Below are 26,774 nucleotides of genomic sequence, written 5' to 3'. Positions count from 1 at the left end.
ATGGTTATTAGAGAGACAAGAGTGTACAAATTTTACTTTAATATATTTGGGAAATATTGGTGATTTGGCAGGAAATAATATCATATTAGTTACCAGACAATAACATGGATTTTGGAGACTACCTCAGCTTTCATTAACATGTTCTGCATATTCAACCATATGATGACAGTAAATTCATGGTTGGGGAATGATTCTACACTCGTAATTCAGATAAACTGCACAAGATACTTTCCATTCTGTAGAGGTAGAAGATTTCTTTGTGCCTGATATTATTCATTATAATTATTTTATACAAGGGGTGTAATTGGATTCAGTTTTATCAGTAATCTCACAGGTAGAGAGATCAAATGACTCCCGAGTAGCAAAATTAATTAACTAACCAACATAGGTCTTTAATGTCAGTGAGAAGTGTTGGAGCTCTCAAGTGTCTCTGTGCAACATGACTTTTAAAATACCAAAGGATACGAATGGCTCACAATTTTATCTGTATTCTCTTGATCAGCAAGCCTGAAGATTGTTGTTTTCTTCTTCTCACTGCAATATATTTTCAACATCAACTTTGCAATACCACTTGGAATCATACAATTCCTACCATGCAGAAGGAGGCCATTCAGCCCATCGAGTCTACACTGACCCTCTGAAAGAGCACCCGAACTAGGCACATGCCCCCATAACCCAGTAACCCCAACTAACCTTTTGGACACTAAGGGGCAATTTAGCGTGACCAATCCACCTAACCTGTACATCTTTGGACTATGGGAGGAAACTGGAGCTCTCAGAGGAAACGCACGCAGACATGGGGAGAACGTGCAGACTACACGGAGTCGGTCACCCAAGGCTGGAATTGAACCTTTCTCACTAGCGCTGTGCGGCTGCGGCAGCAGTGCTAACCACTGGGCTGCGTGCCACCACCTTGATATTTCAATACGCCATGAACACTCATAAAAATGCCAAGATAGAGTGGGATGATAGGTAGGTAGACAAAAGGACAAGTTTGAAGTCAATGGAAAAGACTCTTGAGAATCACGTGAAGGATGAATCAGATTACTAATTCACTATTAACTCATTATAAACTATTATCCTGGCAATTTCACAGCATTATACCTGCTCATATGAAACCTCAGAAACAAAATAAACAGAACTCCAGACATGATTTAAACCTCAATTTGAAAGATAACTACAGATGACAAAGGTTATCTAGAACAGCACATCTCATCCATCCAGAAAGATTATACGACATAAGAATTAGGACCAGGAATAGGCCATTCAGCCCCCTCAGCCTGCTTCATCGTTTGAACATTGCCTATATTATATCATTGACTGCAATTCAAAAGTACTTTATTGGCTGTAAAGTGATTTGGGACATCATGAAAGGCTGCTGGATAAATGTAGGTTTTGGGTTTCCTGCATTACACCTGCCTGAAGAGTGACTAGCATTGGTGAAATTGGAGACCCAATGTTGAGTCTGTAAGGATAGTTAATCACAGAGCAATAAACTGATGTTAGGAAGGTGGGTATAAATGAACCACGACATTTACAAAACAATTGAACTCTGTAGCTAATACAACTTTACCATTCCGCTGTCTTGGGCGGAAATCTGCTGTCATACAATTGTGTGCCAGGTTATGAATTTACAACCTATCAAAATGGTCCATACGCTACTCCATTACATTTGTACTAAAATAACACTTTATTTTTAAACAACTTGATTTTTCAGGTGTGCGGGAAACCGGCAAATGAAGTGCAAAATAATGAGTTAACAAATGAGAAACTCCAAAGCAGAAAGAGAGTGTGACAGTAAAATCCTGAGGGAAATAATTTCTAGAAGAACTTCAATAGTATGACTGGGTTACTATACAGACCATTTATGGGAAAATTTCTTTATGTTATTTCTCTGGGATTTCAATGGATTTTGTTTTTGCCAAAGATATAATGAATGATTGTGAATCCTCACTCCGAGAGAAAGTTTAGTCCCACAATGTGACCACCTTTTGCCACATTTTAAACAGGATGGTGCAGGGTCGGGTGAACCTAGGATGAGGTAGAGATTTTTTTAAACCTTTCCTTAAGCAATCTATTGGTGAAAAAACAAGAATTTAATTATCAGACTTTTCAAGAGTAATGAAGCAAGTCATAGAACATACAGCGCAGAAGGAGGCCATTTGGCCTATCGCATCTGCACTGGCCCACTCAAGCCGCCACCTCTACCCCATCCCCGCAACCCAACAACCCCTCCCAGCCTTTTGGACACTAAGGGCAATTTAGCCTGGCCAATCCACCTAACCTGCACGTCTTTGGACTGTGGGAGGAAACCGGAGCACCCGCAGACATGGGGAGAATGTGGAGACACCACACAGACAGTGACCCAGTGGGGAATCAAACCTGGGACCCTGTCGATGTGAAGTCACAGTGCTAGCCACTTGTGCTACCATGCTGCCCTGATAGTGATAGTGAGTCAATACCTTGAGTAGTATTTTCCGTGCCCCACAGCGGCATGTTCCATGGCGGGTGAGGTGGCCCACCATTAGCCAGTAGCCTACTGCTGTCAATGGAGTTTTCCGTTCTATGCACCCCCCCCCCCCCCTGGGGAAACACGGGGTCAGTGGAACCAGATGATCCCACTGGCGAGAATGACAGGAACATTCCAGCCCCTGTTATCAAGACTCCGGTTTTAGTTTCTTATATTCATTTTGATGGGGCCCAAGATTCTCACGCTCCTGGGCACCAACATAGCATCAGCATTTTGTCTACTTTAGTGCATAATACAAATTTAGACTGCTATTTACATACAGGTTAAACTTCAAAAGAGAATTTTGAGAAGCATGCAGTATTTAATTTTGTGGTAACAAACCTTAAAAGTGAGCCCACATCCTCAAGCTTTCCTCCAAGCTTTCCTCTCCCAACCCCCTACCAGTTTGACTCTCAGTCCCTCCTCATCAACTTCCCATCCCCCCATACCCAAGCTACCCCAAACCTCAACCTCCACCCACACCCTTCTCCAACCTTCCCCAGCCCCTGTCCCCCCCAAACTCCCTCCAACCACCCACAACCTTCCCATCACCACCCAACCTCACCCAGCTCCTTAACCCCACGAACCCCCTCCTCCCGAACCCCAGTCTCTCTTCGGACCTCCCCAACACTCACACACACAGACACACAGAAGCACACAGACACACCATCCAATTGGTTCTAAAAGTACAGTGATTTCACTTACAATCCCCAACCAAGAACACTCTCCTGACAGTTCCTAGTGACATGTTAGGTACACTGGTCTAACACTGGCTGCAACAGGATGCAGCTTCGATCAGAAAGATACTCCAGACCTTGAAGTTAGTTCAGTCAGGTTTATTGAACTAATAGCACATTTAGCACAGTTCTATGTGAGTTCGACTCTCTTGGATGACATATGTGAGCGTATTTACAAGAATAGGCCAATATTAACATATATACATGCAGTGGATGTGAACATATGTACATGTGAAAACAGCTGTCTAATGCGAGAACACAGAACATAGCAAACAGAACAAATGTTCATAAGTCCAGTCTCTGGGGCTTGCGTCTGATCCTCGTCGACCGCCGGAGAGGTGGTGGAGGGGTCGACAGCGCCTTGATGGGTGGGATTGAAGCCTGACTGGTGGTGCAGACCTGCACAAGGCTGCATAGTGTCCCGGCTTCCCGCAGTTTAAACAGTTTAAACACTGCTTCTTGCAGGGCAGTGCCCCTTTAAGTGGGCGTTGCCACAGTTCGGGCACGTCACGACATCGGCGTCATGACGCGGTGTACTTCATCGCACATGCGCAGTGCGGTCGGCAGACGTCTGCACATGCGCAGTGTGGGTGTCGGCCGCTTTGTTATCCCGTTCGTATCGCACATGCGTGGGGCTCTGGGAAAAGCGTGCAAGATGGTCGCTGTCTTCAATGCTGAGGCGGTGCATCTGGGAGATGGCCAGCACTCACTGCCTCGTGGGAGGCATGTTTCTCATTTTCAGCCAATTTGTATTGGGAATACCAATTTTTTGCGTGCTCGTGCACTGTACATGTTTCAATCGCGTCTGGCAGGGTCATATGCTTGATTTTTAAGAGCTGCTCTCTCAGAGGATCAGAATGAACATAGAACATAGAACAGTACAGCACAGAACAGGCCCTTCGGCCCTCGATGTTGTGCCGAGGAATGATCACCCTACTCAAACCCACGTATCCACCTTTTTCCCGTAACCCAACAACCCCCCCCCAACCTTACTTTTTAGGACACTACGGGCAATTTGGCATGGCCCAATCCACCTAACCAGCACATCTTTGGACTGTGGGAGGAAACCGGAGCACCCGGAGGAAACCCACGCACACACGGGGAGGACGTGCAGACTCCACACAGACAGTGACCCAGCCGGGAATCGAACCTGGGACCCTGGAGCTGTGAAGCATTTATGCTAACCACCATGCTACCGCGCTACCCTCACGGGTAGCAATGAACTCCAAACACGATTTGGTCTCTGATCATGGAGTCAGCAATATCACCAGAATTTCAGGACAGCGCTAGCAGGCGGAGGCTAGTTAAGAAGGCATTGAAAGCTTTATCTTTACCTTGAAGACGTTGTTTAAATATGTAGCGTTCGAAGATTTCATTGGTGTCCACTTCATAGTGACTATCGAACTTGTCCAGGATGGTCTGAAACTTTGTCTTGTCCTGGCCTTCGGTGAAGTTAAACGAGTTGAAGAGTTCAATGGCTTTATCAACTGCTGTTGAGAGGAGAAGCGCGATCTTTCTGGCATCAGATGCACCCTCGAGGTCTGAGGCTGCGATGTACAGCACAAACTTTTGCTTGAATATCCGCCAGTTGGCACTGAGATTGCCGGAGGTCCTGAGCTGGTGAGGAGCCTGAATCTTCTCCATGGTGCCGGGATACATTTGCTGGTCGTCACAGAACGGACTGAGGTAAGCCACCTTAAATTAGCAGTCTCCTGGTGTCATGTTGTGTTAGGTACACTGGTCTAACACTGGCTGCAACAGGATGTAGCTTAGATCAGAAAGATACTCCAGACCTTGAAGTTAGTTCAATCAGGTTTATTGAACTAATAGCACAGTTAGCACAGTTCTCTGTGTGTTCGACTGACTGCCAACTTTAGTGTGGTTACTCTGACTGAACCAGACTAGCTCTTAGCCACGTGGTGGAGGTGTGAGATTGTAACAACACCCTTGATTGACTCTCTAGATGTTCATCCATGGAAAGGGGCAGAGAGTGAGTGCCTCGTGTCTTTTATAGTCAGATCCCACCCCTGAGTGTCCTGCCTGCTTATTGGTCATGTCCTGTTCTCTGTGTCCATTAGCTGCTTGTCTGTATATGTGTGTGTGTGTGTGTGCCTGCATATCATGACACCTGGACCTTTAGACAGGTTTGTGGTTTTCTGGCAGGCTTCTGAAAGCAGAAATTCAGAGCCACGATGCTGCTCAAAGGCAGGAAGCAGCAGCTCAGCAACTAATTAAACTGACCAGAAAGACTGGCTTTAAAAATATCTCCAGCCTGACAGTTCATTGTTTTAAAGCCAATCTGAAGGTCTGGCTGCAGAGTGTGGATCGCTTCAGGGTGCAAATGAAAACACCGAGTCACCTAATGTTAACCACACAGCTTTTTACAAGGTTGGTTTGTACCTGGATGCCTTCATCCACTTAGTCACCTCCATTAGAGGACCATTAGCTTCAAAGATGATTCTCGCTCACTCTTCCCTTAAGGGCAGACTTCCTGCCACATACATTTTTATCTTTATCATCTACACCTTGTACCACCAAGTTTCTTATCTTCAGACTGCTGGTTGGCTCACCAGATCTGTAAACCCCCTTGTTTATCTCGGCTATACTCTGCTTTGGTTCTAGTCTTACTCTGGGTCCACAGTATCTCTCATGACTGACGTGGTTACACCTTCCTGACGATTGTGCTGACACTCTTGTGTTCCCAATATTAATAGTGTGAAATGTCATTCACGCCGATGCGCACGCTCGCTTCAGGATGTTGCTGGGCAGTTGTATTGGTGGGCAGAACCCCTTTGCTCCTATCAGTCACCTTTGCTCCCTATCCCACACATATTCTTGTTGCTGGGTGTGGTAAACCACTGTTGTACATATATTAGCTGATGTACGGTCAGACCCTGCACTACAGGCACAGCGGTAGTCCCTGCCTGCTGGCTCCGCCCAGTAGGCGGAGTATAAATATGTGTGTCCTCCGTGCAGCAGCCATTTCGCCAGCTACTGTGGGAGGCCACACAGCTTAGAGTAATAAAGCCTCAGTTGTATTCAACTCTCGTCTTTGTCCAATTGATCGTGCATCACTGGGCAGTTGTATTGGTGAGCAGACCCCTTTTGTTCCTATCGGTCACCTTTGCCCCCTAGCCACACATATTCTTGTCCACCTTATGGGTTTCATCCACCTTAAGTCTGTTTCAACTGTTCATAAAAGGTCAACCTTGAGCCAGAAAACCTAATGTGCATTAACTCCCTTGTTTTAGTTGATGTATTGGCAGGCACAGACAAAGCGTTCCTCGTTGAGAAGAAAACAAGTTACACAATTGGCAGATGGTTTACAGATGTGAAATTTTGTCCTGTAAACAATAAGAAAAATACATTTTCAACCCTTTTCCAATTAAGGACTGATTGTTTTTCCATTTCTTTAGTCACGTAGTTTTCCTTTGTTTTATTTGTCCATCTCTGTATGCTGGTCTTCCATGAGTCATTTACAAGCATGAGTATTGTACCTAAAGCAACATCATCTACATGTATTAGTTAAAAAAAAAGTAAAAGTAAACATGGGTCAACAATTGGATTATATAAAAACTTAGAAGAAAATGTATTGACCTTAAGTCTCAGGTTATTTTTTCGATTGGAACAAGATATAAATCATGAAACTTGCAGTAAATCCGTTACTTTATTATGATTAAAATATTAGTTAAAATGGTACAACTATGCCCATCTGTCTTAATCCAACATACACTTTGCAGTAGGGCTGATTGTAGAGAGATTTTATTTCAGCCTCTGCGGGAAACAAGTTGGCTTGGCTCCTGAGCTGCAGTGCAGTTGGGGCATTTTGTGGCAGTCGATAACCTGAGGTGGTAAAGGTATACCAGCTTCCATAAGACCAAAGACCATAAACCATAAGATATAGAAGCAGAGTTAGGCCATTGAGCCCATCGAGTCTGCTCCACCATTCAATGAGATCATCATACGATAATTCTCAACTCCACTTTCTCACTTTATCCCTATAATCCTTGATTCCCTTACTGATTAAACATCTGCCTATCTCAGCCTTGAATGTACTTAATGACCCAACCCCTACAGCACTCTGTGGTCAGGAATTCCATAGATTTGCTACCATCTGTGAGAATAAATTCCTCCTAATCTATGTCTGAAATGGGTGGTCCCTTACCCTGAGATTATGTTCTCGGGTCCTGGACTCTCCTACAAGAGGAAACAACCTCTCAGCAGCCCCCCTGCCAAGCCCCCTGAGAATTATATATGTCTCAATAAGGTTGTGTCTCATTTTTCTAAACTCCAATGAGTAGTCTCAACCTATTCAACCTCTCCTCACAAGAAATCCTTCCAGTCCCAGGCTCAACCAAGAGAACCTGCTCTGGACTGCCTTCATTGCCAGTATATCTTTCCTCAGATAAGGGGGCAAAGCTGTTCATGCTATTCCAGGTATAGTCTAACTAGTGCCTTAAATAGTTCCCTATTTTTATATTCCATTTGCTTTGAAATAAAGGGTCAACATTCCATTTGCTTTCCCTATTACATGCTGAATTTGCATGCTAGATTATTGTGATTTATACCCAAGGAACCTCAGATCCTTCTGTGCTGCAGCTTTCTGCTGTCTTTCTCCATTTGAATAATATTTAGCTCCTTTAGTCTGCCTACCAAAATGTAAAACTTCACATTTTCCTACTTTATATTCCATCTGCCAAGATTTTGTCCACTCACTTAACCTGTCTATATCCCTGTGTAGACTCTGTGTCATCCTCACCACATGCTTTCCCACCTATTTTTGCTGCAAACTTGGCAATTGTGCATTCACTGATCAGAGCATCCATGATCTCATTGTATGGCGGAGCAGATTAAATGGCTTACTTCTCCTCCTGTGTCTTATGGTCTTCCAAAAGTTCGGACTATACTGAAAAGGGTTCCAAGGTGTATCTTGATTGGGTGAGTTAGTTGGGCATTTTTTTAACATCCTCATGTCAAATCCTGATGATGTCATCAAGGCCCGACTGCAATTTTCACTTAGAGGCTTAATAATAGGTGGTCAAGACTTAGCTGCCAGATCAAGCGAACGGGGATGGGACTACAAAAGGTCCATAAAGGTTAGTGTTTTTCTCAATTTCCTGACAGAGCTGTAGTGCAAAGCAAGATACTGATAAGACATTTTGTGGACCTTGCCCCTGAATATAATTGCTTCAAACATAGGGCAGAATCATTCCAGAATTGCACAAAGTGTGGTAGTGGGTGTGAAAAACACTGGTTTACCTGCAGTGGTTGGTTTTTGAGCCTATCGTCCCCTTCCCGCTTCATACGTTATGCCAGTCATGGGGCACAAACAGTCTCGCTGGCTGACCACTCCTGAATCACCTACCACTCCGTTACTTCACAGTTTCCTCATTCTTGGCACCATATTTAAACTGCAGCCATGTGTACAGCTCACAATGCTTCCAGCCTAGCACTGCTCCACTGAAGAGATGGCCTCAAAGGCCGAGCAAAGTGCAGCTCCGCCCGATTCAGAGACGCATCCATGGAGGCTGGCCATGGTGTCCTGTACCCCCACTATTGCTGCAGGAGGCCCATCAAGCTCACCACTCCAGCTTGGGAGCTCATGACAGCAGTGGTCAGTGCCAATGCTGCACACAAAATAGGCCACCATCCAGTGAAGAAAAAGGATGAATGCTATCATCCGTTCAGTCGGGAAAGTCAACCATCTCATCACTCTTAACTCGCATACTCACAAACATCATCACACATTCACTGGTATTTTTCTCACTGCCAGCTCAAGGGGCATCGCCATTCACTCTCTCGCACACATCCTCATAACCTTCATCTGGCCGTATCTCCTCTGGGGATCGCCTCATTATCTTGTTCATAGCTTCAGTCTGTGCTCGCACATGCATGGCATCTTCCCACTTGGGGAATCATGCTGTTCAAGAGTCATATGTTGAAGCTGGCCAGAGAGGACACGGACCAGTCCTGAGGCGATGGTGGGGTTGGTGACAAGCATCCACGTGAGGACCGTGCAACACATAATCCGTCTGTCAACTCTACTCTGAGTCCAATATTCTGTGGGCAATGAGGCTGACAGGTACGAATAATCTCCACTCTCTCTCCCTGGTACATTTGCCAAGTCATCCTCAGGCAACCTTTACCCTGAATCCAGCACCGAGAACATGTCAGATGGGGATTCTGAGGGTAGCACCTTTGAAGGTCAGTCTCGGTGCTTGCCCACACCCTTAATCAGCACTGCAACACACACACACCTGAGTGGGGCCTAGATGTAGAGGGGTCACAATCTGGTGATCACAGCACTCACAGCAGGAGGAGGCAGGGGCACCAAGGTCATTGGCACGTGATGTTTATGTCTCCTTCTTATTGCCATGCTCTGTAGACTGGACAAAGTAAATGATGAACTACAGAACATCTAGTTTAAATAATTTATTCTTAAACAACTGCGTGATAAAGATAATTAAGATAAATAAAATAATAAACTACTAACACTAGTAGCAAAATACATCTATCCCCTAGCACGACTTGCTCCCAACTCCCCGGCCACAGGGTCATGTGGTGGATTTACACTGCCATCTGGTGGTCGGAGGTCATGCATAACATTATGTATGGACTTGCTTTATGCATATCATCACAGTTATGATGAGCAGTTGCCAACCAATCCAATTGGCAGGCAACTCTGGAGTCCCAGCAACACCAGGTTCAAGTGGTGGCTGCACTGCTCAGACAACAGACAATCCCGGAGGAAGAGGAGGTTATGGAGGTCAGACTGAAGTTAATTCCGGAGTATCAGCAGTGCCTGGCTGGCAGGTCCCAACGCGGGGCTGAGGTGGGGGGTGGAGGGACGGGCGATGAGGGAGGTGGGCATGGGTTTGAGAGGCCAGGGAGGGAGAGTCACAGGAGGGGATGCCTCCGATGGGCACATGAGATCCCCAAAGGACAATTTGGCCTTGCCCGACACCAACCTGTCGTGTTAAGCACACTGAGATAACATGGGCTGCAACTGGATGCAGCTATGACTGAAATAGACTCCAGACCTTGAAGTTAGTTCAATTTGATTTATTGATCCTGTCGCACAGTTAGCACAGTTTTCTGTGAGTTCGACTCTCTGCTAACCTAGATGTTGAAAAAATGAAATGAAAATCGCTTATTGTCACGATTAGGCTTCAATGAAGTTACTGTGAAAAGCCCCTAGTCGCCACATTCCAGCGCCTGTCCGGGGAGGCTGGTACGGGAATCGAACCGTGCTGATGGCTCGCTTGGTCTGCTTTAAAAGCCATTGATTAACCCAGTGAGCTTGTCTCTCTGTCTGACTGAACCAGACTAGCTCTTAGCCACGTGCTGTATGCATTATGTGATATATACACTGGACTCACTCTGTAGATGTCCCTAGTGGAAAGAGGCGGAGTGTGAGTGCCTTGTGCCTTTTATAGTGGGAAACCACCCCCAAGTGTTCTGTCTGCTGATTGGTAATGTCCTGTTCTCTGTGTTCATTAGCTGCCTGTCTGTATCTCATTATGTGCATGACTGCACACTATGACACAACCCATGCAGTAAAAGCTGCTGAGCTACTTGCTTGCTTCCTGCCACAGGAAAATTATAGTTTGCGATAGATTGTAGCACTTCTGTGGCTATTAATATTGACTCTTACTAATTTATATTGTGACTTTAAAAGTGCCCTATTACCACGTACTTAATAATAGATCCTAGCATTTTCCCTACTACAGATATCGGCTTAACTGGTCTGGATCTCTCTGGGCGGCACAGTAGCACAATGGTTGGCAGCGATGCTTCACAGCGCCTGGGATCCGTGTTCGATTCCCGCCTTGGATCACTGCCTATGTGGAGTTTGCACTTTCTCCTCATGTCTGCGTGGGTTTCCTCCGCGTGCTCTGGTTTCCTCTTACAAATCCCGAAAGACTTGCGGCTGAATTGTCCGCTGGCGGGATGCTCCGTTTCGTCAGCTGGTCAATGGGGTTTCCCATTGTGGGGCAGCCCCACGCCATCGGGAAATCCCCGGGCTGATGGCAAAACGGAGCATCCCGCCGGCGTGCTGAAACAGAAATCTGACGCGGCGGGACCAAGAAACCTGCCCGTGCCTGTTAGGTCATTTGGACATTCTGAATTCTCCCTCTGTGTACCTGAACAGGTGCCAGAGTGTGGCGACTAGGGGATTTTCACAGTACCTGCATTGCAGTGCTAATGTCAGCCTGCTTGTGACACTAATAAAGATTATTATTATTATTATTATTTGTGCCATTCAGATGTGAAACCTTGGTTCCTGCACAAGAGAAAGGCAAATATTTCAGCCCTTGGCCTTTTCGCTGTGCAGACCAAGATGATGGTCTGGCTTCACAATCACTTTACACATCAGTGATGCCTGCACCTTGATGGTGCTTAGCACTGCTACCAGAATGTTGTGGGCAGGTGTCGCTGAGCTCGTCATTATCTCTGTGTATTCTCAGCAACTTTGAGGTCGGGTTGGCCCCCATCTCTTCACCATCTGCGTCCGGTGACTGTTAGGTCCTGAAAAGTACAAGTGATGAAGGTTTGCCGAAGGATCAGATGCACTTTACGTTTCACGGTTCTGCTGCCTATGGCGTTGAGGACCCGGGTTCGATCCCGGCACTGAGTCATATTCCGTGTGGGGTTTGCACATTCTCCCCGTGTCTGCATGGGTTTCGTCCCCACAACCCAAAGATATGCAGGGTAGGTGGATTGGCCACGCTAAATTGCTCCTTAATTGGAAAAAAATAATTGGGTACTCTAAATTTATCTTTAAAAAAGTTTCACGGTTGCGTATCCATGAAATGACCCTCTTCACAGAGTGAAAGTGAGCTGCCATCAGCCACACAGGAGTCAGACGTTCCCAAATGCAATGTGAAAATCGAGGGAATGCCCTCACTGCATATTATCCACCTGGAATCTTGTGACTATTTAGGCCTCTGCTTAGTCTCCATGGCATGAGCCTGTTTACTGAGGGCATGTGCCCTGCCATCAGCCACACAGGAGTCAAACATTCACTGATACAGTGTGAGGATGTCAGGACTGGCCCTTCTGCATCTCATCATTATCCTGCACATACCTTGTGGCTATTAGGGTCTCCCAAACATGCCTGCCTTATCTGGGCATTGCGATGGCCTCATGGCTGGCATCCTCACCTTCAAAGACCTCATCATCCTCATCCCCTTCAATGTCCTCCTCAACAGAGGAGATATGCAGTTCTCCCATCACCTCCTCAGGTAATTCGTGCCCCACTGCAATGCCAGGTTGTATAGGGTGCCGCAAGTTATGATGACCAGTAACACCCTCTGGAGACTGCACTGCAGTGCTCCAGCAGGCCAGTTGAGGCTTCAGGATATAACTTTCAATGTGTCAATTGCTTGCCCCACCAAAGTCATGATCATGGCATGAGCTTTGTTATACTGTCAGTCTGCTGCAGGCTGAGGCTGCCAAGGACTCATTAGCCATATTCTCTGTGGTTGGCTCTTGTTCCCAAGGATTCTGCCTCTGTGGATTCTGGAAGGGATCTGAGACCTGCTGGGCATGTAGGATTTGTGGCTGTTCCCTGGGAATCATGTGCAGACCTGCAGGATGCATCTGTGGTAGTCGAAGACCCGCTGAACATGTAGCAAATTGAACCTCATGTGGTTCACACACTGGACTGCTTGTTGTCACAGAGATCTAAGTGCAACATAAGTGCAGTAGATGGCACCCTGCACCAGTGGAAAACTAGAGACCTTCCCAAATCCTAGCTCTCTTGTTTCCTGGTTGCCTGGTACCAGTTGAAATCAGAAAGTTGTGTGCCTTCACAAAGATGGCATCTGTGGCCTTCCAGATGTACTTGTGTGTGGAGGTTTTCAAGATTCTGCAAAGGTCACCTGTGGAAGGAGCCAGTGGTTTAAAATTGAGTGCCACTGTCGCTTTCACAGCCATTTGATGTCCTACAAGTCTCTTTGGCGTATACAGCTAAATTACCATGTTCCTGATGTTCTCCACCAGCAGACAAAGTGAGAGACGTGGGTTAGCCTATGTCTCCTCAGATTTTCTTTGGTTAAGTCTGTGGCACCAACTGCATCTCATGGCCCCTTCATGCATACCTGAGTGTGCTGGCTCTGAAACCCCATCCACGTCCACCCTCCTTCACTCAACCGATAGGTGGCAGCTGCAGCCACAGTATACCCACAGTATTGTTAGGGAAGGAATGCCAGGATTTTGACCCAACAACAGTGAAGGAATGGTGATATACTGTGACTTGGAGGGGAACTTCCAGGTAGTGGTGCTCCCAGGTATCTGCTGCCTTTGGCCTTCTAGATGGCAGCAGTAGTGTTTTGGAAAGTGCTGTGTAGGGACCCTTGGCGAGTTCCTGCCCTGCATCCTGTAGATAGTACACACTGCTTCTATTGTTCATCGATGGTGGAGGGAGTAAATGTTAGTCGAAGGGGTATCAATCAAACAGACTGTTTTGTCCTGGATGGTGTCAAGCTTCTTGAGTGTTGTGGAGCTACACTCATCCAGACAAGTGGAGAGTATTCCATCACACTTATGACTTGGGCCTTATAGATTGTGGACAGGCTTTGGGGGTCAGGAGGTCAGTTACTCGCCACAGGATTCCTAGCCTTTGACCTACTTTTGTAGCTACAGCATTTATATGGCTAGTCTTGTTCAGTTTCTGATCAATGTTAACCCCCAGAATGTTGAGAGTGGAGGATTCAGCGATGGTCATGCCATTGAATGTCAAGGGGCAATGGTTAGATCCTCTCTTATTGGAGATGGTCCATGCCTCCACTTGTGTGGCGTGAATGTAACTTGCCACTTGTGAGCCCAGCCTGAAGATTAGCCAGGTCTTGCTGCATTTGGACATGGACTGCTTCAATATCTGAGGAGTCACGGATGGGACATTGTGCAGTCATCAACAAACATCACCACTTCTGTCCTTATAATGGAAGGAAGCCCCATTAAATGCACGACACATCTTTCTTGATATCCTGCAGGCAATCCTCTCAAGCACTGCATAAGCTTGTGAACAGTTACCTCCGAGTTTACCTCGAATTGAAGATCGTCACATGTTTCAATGGCAGTGGTAAATCATACCATTCTGAAGACATGCCCATGTCAGACGTAAATGTGACATAGGTATGATGCTGGCATGTGGGCACCATGATATGATGCAAATGCATTAAAGTTAAGTTCCCGACACCAGACAATGGGAAATCCATTGATGGGTGAAACGGAAGATCGCAAACTGGTTTCGTGACAGTGTAAAACCAGTTTTTGATCTATTCACCATATTGTCCGCTTACGTTGCCAAACGCACCCACCACCAATGAGAGCGACACATTTTGCTGCACAATGCTATTTTCGTTTGCTGACATGTAAATACTTTAATTCTCCAAGGGTAAACTTTGAGGGGAAAAAAGGAATATGGTGTGATATGATGTATATATACCTTTAAGAAAGCATATCTTAAATTGCTCTTCTTAAAAATAGTGCCATTGAGTTGTCTACATTAAACTAAGAGAACAAATGGTGCTTTGCTTTCATGTCTCAGATGAAAGGCGGCACCTACAATAAAGCATCATCCCTGAATATTTCACTGCAGTATTTGTCTGAATTCCTTGTTAAAGTTGGAATGGGACTTGGCTGCACAATCTTCTGATAGAGACTTGGATCCTACCATTGAACCACATATGTAAATCTTTCATGCTATTTTCAGAGTGCTGCGCACTGTGGTACCCTGCATGTTTCAAAAGGGAACATAACTATAGTTTTCTATTTCCTTTATAAAATTGATTTTCTTCATTGCGTACAATTTTTTAAACTTTGTTTGCAAGGGGCCCTGAGAGGAAACATGATCATCACTCTAGGCATTTTGCTCTTGTCCCTGTCGCTGGACCCTATTACAGGCACGAATTGGCATGCAAACATAACTATTTATACCACTGCAAATAAGTTGACATATTTAATTCTGATGCAAGTGTGTCTGCACCGGTGGATGCAGTTGATTTTCCATTGGTGTAAATGGGGTGAAACACCATCAGCATGGGTTCCCAACTTGATTGGAGTTGGGCACTTTCAGAAGTTGTCGTACGAGGGCTTTATGACTGACCTCATTCTCTCTGACTAGGGATACAACAGATTCAACCAAGGTCCCTATTCTTGATTAATATCGTGTCCAACTCCTGCACAACCTTATAAAATGAATCTACTGATATCTGGGTAGAAAGATCCATAATTTCTGATTCAATCACGAGTTAGAAATTAAATGCACTGTATAGAGTTAGATCCTTCTGCTGAGCAGCATGAAGATGTACAAATTTACTCCTTTAGAATGTAGATTTTAACCCCTGTTATTAAGAGTATTGTGCCTTCTAAACTACAGTGTGTGGGCAAATGATCACACAAGTTGCTCAATACAATAATAGTTTATTAATAAACATACAATTTTAATACTAATCAATCAAACACACATGCACATTAGACTCTAAACTAATACACTAAAACAACCTTAACTTAACTTCCAGGTGATTGGCAAGTACAGTGCAGATATAGCTTTATCTGTGATCTAAATGTCTGGCAGTGCGGGAGTTCTTGTAGCTGGTTATCTATGTCCTTGGCTCTGGTCCCTCTGTGGATGGCGTGGATGGTCTTCCTATTGGCTGGTGAAAGGTTCACCGTTGTTGTTGGCAGCCAAAGCTGTAGTCTGGAAGGCTGCAGTCGAGAGAGTGGTGGGCTACGCAGCACCTTTTATTACTGAAGCTTTTGTGCTCTTTTGGGCCGTCCCAGGTGAAGGCCCAATGAGCCGATCCGGTCTCAATTACCCTGATGGATCTTGACCAATTGGGGGCGGACACCTTGATGGCTGGGCGAGTCCTGGTTGGCCATAGCCATTAGTGTCCGAGGTACATAGGCCTTCCCAAATAAGGAAGACCAGTGCCACTTTGTCTGCCACTTATTGACGTATTCTACCTGGAGTCCATTGTCTGGGATGGCCTTTTAATAGCCTTTTTCCTATGTTAGTTTCTGCATAAGTCTGAGTTGCAGCTTTGTATATTTGTAGGCTGCAGCCTGTCTGTGCTCAAGCTTGGCCAAATTTCCCATCGATCTCTGCGGGTGGCCATTTTAGGTTGCCACAGAGAGAACTGCAATTAATTCAAAATGATTTGAAGGACAGTTAATAAATTCCTGCCTGATTGATGGTGCAAGTATCACTCTGAAAAGTTTAGGTTTAATATTAACTGAGGACATCGCACACATAAGCATCTTACTCTGAGCTCAACTCCCTCCAATCTCCAAAATGTAAATGCATTTCCTTCAACTTATTGATCTTCCTGCGTCTCTCTCTTCATGACTGTCCCAGACTTCCTGAAAGACTCCGAGGCATCCTCTTTGCCGCATCCAAACATGTCTTAAAATGTTTCCTTCCAACCGCAGCTTATGCGTCAAGATTTTGCTTCCCTACCTGTTTTATAACCCTTCTGGAGAGCAGTGGCACCCCCCCCCCCCCCCCCCCCACCCCCCATCCCATTTCTCTTAATGATTTTTAGGGAATGCTATTGAGAGATGAAATCTTGACATTACTTGACTCTTACAGTAGTTCAGATACAAATGGAATGAGTACATGAGGGGCATTGAGTGAAAGTTTGGCAAAGACTATGAAGTAAACAGCAGAGAAGGAAAGGCCAGTCTCATTGGGCAGTTGCTTTAAAAGACCACAAAGATCATTCCAATGCCTGATGACGATGAATACCCATTAACAGAAAGCTCTACATTTTGGTTCTTTTAAATAACCTTGTATTTACTGCAGAACAATGTCAAAATCTTTTACCACGTGGGAAGGCAGACTCAAATTACATTTCATAAATGCCACAACCCAAGAAATGCTTTGCAAAATATATTTTATTCACAAAACACAATAGGGCAATAAAATATTAGATTTGTCACGATATACATCAATACACATTTTCTGAATACCTTGCAAAATATTTTTGTGAAAATACTGTCATGTAATAATTAAAAGTAAATACACATCAAAATGTGCATATTTACTTTCTTTGATTAAAAAATGTAATTGCTTGAAAATGTATAACTTGTGAGGAATTAGGATTCACAACAACAAGAGATTGAACAGGGAGGCATTACTATTTCAAAATGAAGGTAAGGTCCAATGTAAAAGTGTTATAGTTTGATTAGCAGAGGGTGTGATCAGGAATATAACTTCATAGAATCATAGAATCCCTACAGTCTGCACCGACCCTTGTAAAGAGCACCATGCTTAGGCCCACGCCACCACTCTACCCAGTAACCCCACCTAACCTTTTGGACACTAAGGGGCAATTTAGCATATCCAATTCACCTAACCTGCACATCTCTGGATTGTGAGAGGAAACCGGAGCACCCGGAGGAAACCCACACTGACATGGGGAGAATGTGCAAACTCCACACAGTCACCCAAGGCTGGAATTGAATTTGGGTCTTGAGTGCTGTGAGGCAGCAGTGCTAACCACTGTGCCGCCTTTTTCATCTCATAAAGTGATCAGCTACCAAAATAATTACCTTGTCTCTAATTTAAATCAATATACATATATACGGTCTAACCTTGGAAGGTTACCTTTTTAGCATACTGGCAACAAAGGCTTTGTAAAAGGCTTATCTAATTGAGTGTCCTGTATTGAAGGCTACCAAGTGGATAATCATTTTTGGCCTCATTCCCACGAACATAAATGCCATTAACCAGCCAATTTAATTCATTCAACATGACAGTAAGAATTGGCTGAATTTGAGGAGGTGACAAGTAGGTTAGACCAGGGAAACCCAGTGGATGTGGTCTATCTGGATTTCCAAAAGGCCTTTGATAAGGTGCCACACAGGAGGCTGCTGAGTAAGGTGAGGGCCCATGGTGTTCGAGGTGAGCTACTGGCATGGGTTGAGGATTGGCTGTCTGACAGAAGGCAGAGAGTTGGGATAAAAGGTTCTTTTTCGGAATGGCAGCCGGTGACCAGCGGTGTCCCACAGGGTTCAGTGTTGGGGCCGCAGCTGTTCACCATATATATTAATGATCTGGATGAAGGGACTGGGGGCATTCTAGCGAAGTTTGCCGATGATACGAAGTTAGGTGGTCAGGCAGGTAGCGCTGAGGAAGTGGGGAGGCTGCAGAAGGATCTAGACAGTTTGGGAGAGTGGTGCAGGAAATGGCTGATGCAATTCAACGTGAGAAAATGTGAGGTCTTGCACTTTGGAAAAAAGAATCCAAGGATAGACTACTTTCTAAACGGTGAGAAAATTCATAATGCCAAAGTACAAAGGGATCTGGGAGTGCTAGTCGAGGATTCCCTAAATTGTCATTTATCTCAAGAGGGTTGGAATATAAAAGCAGCGATGTGCTACTGAGCCTTTATAAGGGTTAGGCCCCATTTGGAGTACTGTGTCCAGTTTTGGGCCCCACATCTCAGGAAGGACATACTGGCACTGGAGCGTGTCCAGCGGAGATTCACACGGATGATCCCTGGAATGGCGGGTCTAACATATGATGAACGGCTGAGGATCCTGGGATTGTATTCATTGGAGTTTAGAAGGTTAAGGGGAGATCTAATAGAAACTTACAAGATAATACATGGCTTAGAAAGGGTGGACGCAAAGAAACTGTTTCCGTTAGGCGAGGAGACGAGGACCCGTGGGCACAGCCTTAGAATTAGAGGGGGTAAATTCAGAACAGAAATGAGGAGACATTTCTTCAGCCAGAGAGTGGTGGGCCTGTGGAATTCATTGCCGCGGAGTGCAGTGGAGGCCGGGACGCTAAATGGCTTCAAGGCAGAGATAGATAATTCTTGATGTCGCGAGGAATTAAGGGCTACGGGGAGAATGCTGGTAGGTGGAGTTGAAATGCCCATCAGCCATGATTGAATGGCGGAGTGGACTCAATGGGCCGAATGGCCTTACTTCCACTCCTATGTCTTATGGTCTTATGGTCTTATTAGTCACAGCAAAGTTATGCGCACCAAAGCTAGCTGTAAATCTATCTCAACATTTTCAGTATAGCTATTGCATGAACAATACAGATGGTCATTCAGGTATAAACTATCCATAAGGTAACAGGATAAATCTAATTTGGAAAATTATAGTGCTATAAGCCTCCATCCAATCATTAATGGAAAGCAACATGAAATTGTGCTGTCCATTGATAGCCAAATGCCACTAACCTGTTCACTGATTCTCAGAGTTTCAGACTAAATGATGAATATAAGAACAAAATTTAAAGACCTTTGGCAGCAACGAGCAAAAGGATGAGAATTTTGCATTTCAACCATTTCATGCTGTTCACATATAAACATAAAATACTTGATTCAATTACCGGGATCAAAAGTGAACCATCTTAAAGAGTACAAACGTACATGTGAAAATTAGAAAATGTAAACTTCTTCATTAGGCATCAGAGTGGCAGCTATTATTTTAAAGGCTGTGGCCAAACCTCTTACAGGCGTGACCTCCAGGGAGGGAATCAGATCAGGTCCTGAGGCAAAAAGATATGAGATCTTGACACGGGTGGGTGATTGGGCCTTCGTGGTGGGCCCTGGTGGGATTGGGAGAGATTGAAGGGCTCAGGTGGGAGGGTGCTGGGTGAGGGTGCGGTGAAAGATTGTTGGAATGTGGGTCCTACTTGTGGATCTCCTCACACAGGTCCTTCAATCAAATGGAAGAGTGTGAAGGGTATCTCTCTTGAATCCAACAAGTCATTGCCGCCAAGAGGTCATCAGATTCCACACGGCTCAGGAAACAAGGCTGAGGAGCTACAAAAGCCCAAACACTGTTTGACAATGAGGCTCACAGCCTCATCACCCTGTTACAACCAGCATCTTTTTATTTTGGATTGTTGCCTGCCCACGTTCAACTTTAGCTAAAACTAGACTCGGGTGAGTTGGAGGTGGGTTTGGGTCGGAAACCGATTTCTCGCGCTTTAACCCATACCATCCGCCCCAAACCCACTTGTTTTGCTTAGCTGGCCCTGTGCCTCCTACCACGAAAATGGCAACCCCTCCATCAAAAAAATTACAGTGAAGCAACTAACTCAAAAGCCAAATAAATGAATGTCCTATTTTGGGTGCATGTTATCATTATTGGGAAGTAGAGCACAAATATGTAGGTTTGAATTGTGCAGTCAATGACAAATTAGTGACACTTTCCAAAGACCCTAAAGAAAGCTGCTCACAAAGATCTTCCAATCTCTTTGGTGTGGTGAACCCTTTTCCTGTTGCTGGTTGAAGTCTGCTGCAGCAGCAGTGATGCCAGCATGCAGATAAGCAACCAATAAATTAAAAGTAGTTCATATCCGCCACCAATAAATTACAATTTCAGCTATGAAATACATGAATTAAGATCTAAACTAAAATGTCAATGTCAGAAGAATGTATTGTGTGGCATGTTTTCTCATTGTGAAATTTTTTTTAGATTGAATAATTACAAGTGAAAGGTGTCAGGTGCGAGTGAGGGTGGTTAGCCGTAATTGTGAAGTTATTGTGCTGCTAAAAACCCAGTTGCACTTCATTCAACAGGATGTAAGTTTCCAGGAGTTTTTAAAGCATGCTAACATTTGAGAGTGGATGTCCTTGTCAGTTCGTTGATTTCCATTGATTGCAGTTGATCTTCAGCACCCTCTGGCATAATGACAGTGAATGCTGACTGTTTTGGTGTCATTGCCATCACAATATCCACATCATTACAAATACATTAATAATCTCACACATCTATGTGCAACTCCTGACTGTAATAATAACAATAATAATAACCTTATATTGTCACAAGTATGAAGTTACTGTGAAAACCCCGAGTCGCCACATTCCGGAGCCTGTTCGGGTAAGCTGGTACGGGAATTGAACCTGCGCTGCTGGCCTTGTTCTGCATCACAAACCAGGGGCGGAATTCTCCGCACTCACGACGGGGCGGAGAACAGCGGGCGGCGTAAATTTTTACGGCCACGCTGGTCCGACGCCCTCCCGCTATTCTCCCCCCCACGCCCGCCTCCCGACACGAATCGCTGCCCGCCGTTTTTTTACGGCGAGCAGCGATTCTCCCCTGGCCGATGGGCCGATTTCCAAGGCCTTTACGACCGTTTTTATGAACGTAAATCACACCTGGTCTGACCGTTCGTAAAAACGGCCGTAAAGTCCCGATCTGGGGAACCATGGCACCGATTGGCACGGCAGTACCACGGCCGTGCCAAGGGTGCCATGGGCCCGCGATCGGTGCCCACCGATCGCGGGCAGCGGGTACTTACCCCGCGCACTCTTTCTCCTTCCGTCGCCCCGCTATATCCATTCGCGGGGCGGCTGAGGGGCATACCGGCCCGCGCATGCGCGGGTTTCACGCATATGCATGATGACGTCATCCACGCATACGCGGGTTGGAGTCGTCCAATCCGCGCATGCGCGGCTGACGTCATCTGACGTGTCAGCCGTCGCTACCTCTGGCTAGCGGGCTTAACGAAATTCGTTAAGCCCGCGATGCCTGAGTTCACGGCCGCGCGATGCTAGCCCCGACCGGGGACCAGAATCGGTTCCCAGTCGGGGGGGGCGGAGGCTGGCGTCAAACCCGCCCGTTTTTGATGCCAGCCTCACGATTTTTCGCGGGTGTGGAGAATCAAGCCCCAGCTGTCTCACCCACTGTGAAACCTTACTTGACATCATATGGGACTAGATTCTCCGATTTTGAGGCTATGTCCCCACGCTGGCGAGGGAATGGTTACGTTTTACGACAGAAAAAATGGAGTAAAACGGGCACCAATCCTCTGTTTGGCCGAGAACCAAAGGCAGGCAGCGTACAGCACTCGGATCTAGCTGCTGATACGGCGCGGAGAATCCAGCCCCATGTTTTTGGTACACTCTTCTGTCAACTTTCTATAATGAATCCCTCCTGCTATAACTTCAGTGGAAGATTAGAGGATGCTCAAGAGAAATGGCAGGAACGCAATTTTATCTGAAGTTACAATGGGATTGAGGAACTCTCGTGGAATAGCAGCAGCAATGTGTTACAATGCCTACAGCGGAAGGAGATTAAATGATGAACACCATTAACCCATGCATTTCTAAATGTTTTCTAATTATGGCTTTGAATGCTGAATTCTAAGAGTTCATCTACAACTGACATGAGATAAACTTTGTTTTAATTCCCCTGTTTATCTATCCTTTCTTTCTATCCTAATATCTCCCCATTATTTCCTTATGTTGGCCCGTGGCGAATTTTGCTTGATAATGCTCCAGTGAAGCCTCCTAAGGTGTTAAACTGTGCTAATAAGATGCTATATAAATGTAAGTTGTTATTCTTGAACAAGGACGTCTTTTACCTGCAGCCCCACAGCACAACTTAACAAAGATTCAAAAATTGTGACCCAAATCTCTGCTATTCTCTGACGTATTTCTTCAGCTTAGGGTATGTGTGTGACCAGAACCTGTTGACTTATTTATCTTGTTTCACTTTTTTTCAGGAACAATCCCTTCATCTACAGTTAATTATTTCACTTTCCACATCCTACTTCAGCAAACCTAGATTTTCATTTTCATCATAACCTGTAAAAGGTAAAGCAAAATATTTATTTGTTACCTGCAGAATTTCTTCATCCTCCATAATTAGACTCTCACTTTCATTCCTGAATGGACCCACTTTCTCATTAGAGATTCATTTTAAATAAAATCCTGACAAATTCCTCTACTTTCTAAAAGGTTATTTGCTCATCTTCCTTCAGATTCTCCTTCATCTCTTTTAATCTCTATTTTCTTCTACTTACTACACTTTCTATATTCCCCATTATCCTTGGCCTAACTTTATCATTTCCCTCTTTTTAAGTTAAAGTTTAGCTATATTGCTTCAAAATTCCATGGGAATTCATGTTTTCAGTTGTTTGAAAAACCTTTTATCAAAGTTTTGTTTGCACTTCAGTCCCACGCTCCTGATCTATGGGCAGCTGGTGTGGAGAGGGGAAGGGATCACAAGATTCCTTGTGAATCTGATCCTGGGCCTGGCGAAGCTTGCCACAAACAGGTTCAGGCAGCGGGCAATCGAGGGGGTCATCCAGCCCAACTGTCCCCTCTAACGTGGCTATATTTGCAGCTAGGTATCCCTGGAGAGGGACCACTCAGTGTCTGCTGAGGCTGGGGTATTGGATAGACCTTCCTTAATCACATTTTAAGTTGATGTCATAAGTTTCCTTTCCTTTGTTTTATTTTAGTGCAATATACCTTTAAGGGGTTGCTCTTTTGATTTGTCCCTTAGTTCATTTAATTTTTTTTAGTAGGTTCAGTATAACTTGGTTCTGCTTTAAAATATGTCATTGTAAAATGTCATTTTGAAGGAAGATAGCTTCCTTCTACCTCCCTAAATGTATTAATTCATACATAAAAAATACTTTTGTGAAGAATTTACTGAAAAGTTTAAATTTTTTTTCCCATGTTGTTGCTATTCTTTTCTCAATCATGCCTTCTATTTGCACCATCTGAACCTTTATTCTGTATAATTTCTTCTGCTTACTATTAAAAAAAATGATTACATTCCATCTTTTTATATTTAAACCTCCCTTTTGTCTTGTAACTCTCAGGACGATAGCATTCCAACAGTGCAGAAGGAGGCCATTCAGCCCATCGAGTTTGCACTGACCTTCTGAATGTGTACTAAGTCCACTCCCCCGTCCTATTCCTGCAACTCACCTAACCTTCACATCTTTGGAAAATAAGGGGCAGTTTAGAATAGTCAATCTACAAAACCTGCACTTTTGTTGGACTGTAGGAAGGAACTGGAGCATCCGGAGGAAATCCATGCAGACACAGAGAGAAAATACAAATTCCATACAGTCATCCAAGGCCAGAATTGAACCCAGGTCCCTGGCGCTGTGAGGCAGCAGTGCTAACCACCTTGCCACCGTCCCTTCTTCTGACGTCTTCTCCAGCCTGGGGGATCCACAAAGCATAGATTTAGGCTACACTTTTTGTGAAATAAAACTTATGAAATGGGTTTCTGGGGGCTTGTCTGGTTTCCGTTATATGGCAATGTTTAACTATGTGAAAAATGAAAATCACTTATTGTCACAAGTAGGCTTCAAATGAAGTTACTGTGAAAAGCCCCTAGTCGCCACATTCCAGCACCTGTTCAGGGAGGCTGTTACAGGAATTGAACCATGCTGCTGGCTTGCCTCAGTCTGCTTTCAAAGCCAGCGATTAGCCCTGTGAGCTAAACAGCCCCTGATGTGCAAAACAATTTGCAACATAGAAGTGTCAATATAAATGCAGCCTAAATCCCACCTGCAATTCAAATAAAGTATTTTCCCAAGACCTGGTTTTCCAGTTAATCTAAACTAAATATTCACATTGGATCTGCTGCGAATATTGAGATGACCATGTCAAATGCTGGTATCTCTTTTATGTTAAACTTGGCGAACATAAAATAAATCTGTTACCTCTCTTGGGTAGCTGCCCCCCCCCCCCCCCCAAAAAAAATATAATGTTTTCCACCATTTAAAATTCGGTGTCCAAAGTATTGGAAAGCCGATGTAATCACGTGAGTTCATCATGGGACTTGTTTCATTGACAGTATGCACAGTCCTCCATTTCTTTGCTGTAGACAGGCCAGCATAGACGATCATACTTTGATCCAGGCACATGATCTCCAGGTGAATTCTGCAACCTGTCTGCTCTCTTGACCTTTGTATTCCAAAATTCCTTAATGATTGAATAGTAATACAGACCGTCCAGGCAACAGTTCATGGTCGCCCAACACTGAGAGATCTGGAGAAAGATTCGCAGAGGTGCTAAGTAAGCTTCTGTTATGAAGCACTGCTTTGCTAAAAGGTACAGCAGCATAGCCACATGATATGGTGTAAAGCACAGAAGGAAGGTCGCCAGATTTGAGTAGACAACATTCATAGATGTGCGCATGTTCATATCGTCTCTCTCTTCGTCCACTCTTTGCAATGTTCTGATTATTTGAACACTGCAGAACATCACAGTAGTGGCAGAGATTAAAAATATGATTTCCATAGTCAGGGGAATTATACCCGTTTTCCAAAATTGACCAAAATGTGTGAAACAATAGTCCGTTATACCGTCAGACTGGATGTAGTTTGGTATGCTTGCAGACCAGATACAAACCCACATCACAATACAGGCAATGATGGCTTTCTTAGGAGATCTGAGAGTTCGTGCCAGGAAAGGATGCTTGATAGCGATGTACCGATCCAGAGAGATCAGCATGATTAACAGGATTGTCCCATAAGTGTTGACAAAGTACAAGGACTCCACAAACTTACAGAATATTGGTCCCCCATGCCACTTTCCACCCTCCTTGTCAGCGTGGATTTTGAAAGGCAGAGAGAAGAGCAGAAACATGTCACACACAATCAGGTTGGTCATGTAGATCGTAGATTCCATCCACTTCTTCAGTCTGTTGCAGAGTAGCCAGAGGGCAGCCAAATTAATGATCAGTCCCAGGATGAATGTTGGTATGTGCACCACATACTGAAATGTCTTCACGAAATCGGACTGGTTTAAGGGAGCCGTGCTCAAATTGCACATATTTGCCATCGAGGAGAAGCCGGAAGGAGGGGCTGTGTTGTGGGCTCTGATACACGGCGTCCGGTTCAGCAAAGCTCTATTTTATGGTGGAACTTGTCGTCAGTCTCCGTCTCTCCTCCTCTCGCCAAATCCAGACATGTCAACATTAAATCAAAATGAACCCAACACCCCACGTTCACAAAAAGCAATCACCCGAATGGCGATTCTTCCTTATTGCTTTGCAGATTAGCTCTGAGTGTTAGAGGTTCATTACCATATCCGCCTCTGCCATCTGCTTCTTAGAGTCAGGGTGGTGACATCAAGAGACAGGCATGTTTCAGTTACCGGGAAATAGCTGCTTCCTGTGATGAGTGAGAAAAGGGCTCTCCCCCCCCCCCCCCCCCCCCTCCAAATAAAAATACTCGTTGTTTCCCACTGAACGTTGGCGTTTTATTGGCGTTTAAAAATAGTCAAAATGACATTCTCATTGTGTATAGGCGAATGAAGCCACCTTGCGGTGCTGATTCACATAGAGCTGGCAAGCCCCAGGTTTAATCGCTATCTGTGCTTGGCTAATTGAACTCAACCTGGAGTGTTTACATTTGACGACCAGGCTTTCCGGTGTGACTATTGCCCTCCAGTGACCCCTGCTGGAAAATATAAATGTGCGTCTGTAAGCAGAGTGGAGGAGGATTATCTTTGGGTTTGACGCCTCCCGCGTATAAACAGCATTTTGAAACTTGGCCCATGGACTTAAGTCTGGAGGGTTGGGTTGGGTTGTCTATGTGTCATAGAATTATAAAATTTGCAGTGCAGAAGGGGGCCATTTGGCCCATCGAGTCTGCACCGGCCCTTACAAAGAGAACCCTACTGAAGCCCACCTATCTACCCTAACCCAGTAACCCCTCTTGGCAATTTTTGGGCACTTAGGGCAATTTAGCATGGCCAATCCACCTAACCCACACATCTTTGGACTGTGGGAGGAAACCGGAG

General features: G+C 44.9%; 1 protein-coding gene across 1 annotated transcript; it reads right to left on the bottom strand.

The window, feature by feature from the left end:
- Nucleotides 1-21,756: 21,756 nt before the first annotated feature.
- On the bottom strand, nt 21,757-26,133 carry LOC119976584 (G-protein coupled receptor 55-like). The gene has a single exon (XM_038817187.1). The coding sequence runs from the start codon at nt 25,809-25,811 to the stop codon at nt 24,813-24,815; it is 999 nt and encodes a 332-aa protein (XP_038673115.1). The 5' UTR covers nt 25,812-26,133; the 3' UTR covers nt 21,757-24,812.
- Nucleotides 26,134-26,774: the final 641 nt, after the last annotated feature.

The sequence above is a fragment of the Scyliorhinus canicula genome, chromosome 13 (assembly GCF_902713615.1).
Source record: "Scyliorhinus canicula chromosome 13, sScyCan1.1, whole genome shotgun sequence".
Lineage (NCBI taxonomy): Eukaryota > Metazoa > Chordata > Chondrichthyes > Carcharhiniformes > Scyliorhinidae > Scyliorhinus > Scyliorhinus canicula.
This window is presented reverse-complemented; position numbering and strand designations above follow the sequence as displayed.

Bases quoted from the DNA above. Each gene is read 5' to 3' on its own strand.
- LOC119976584 (XM_038817187.1), bottom strand. From the start codon at position 25,811: ATGGCAAATATGTGCAATTTGAGCACGGCTCCCTTAAACCAGTCCGAT.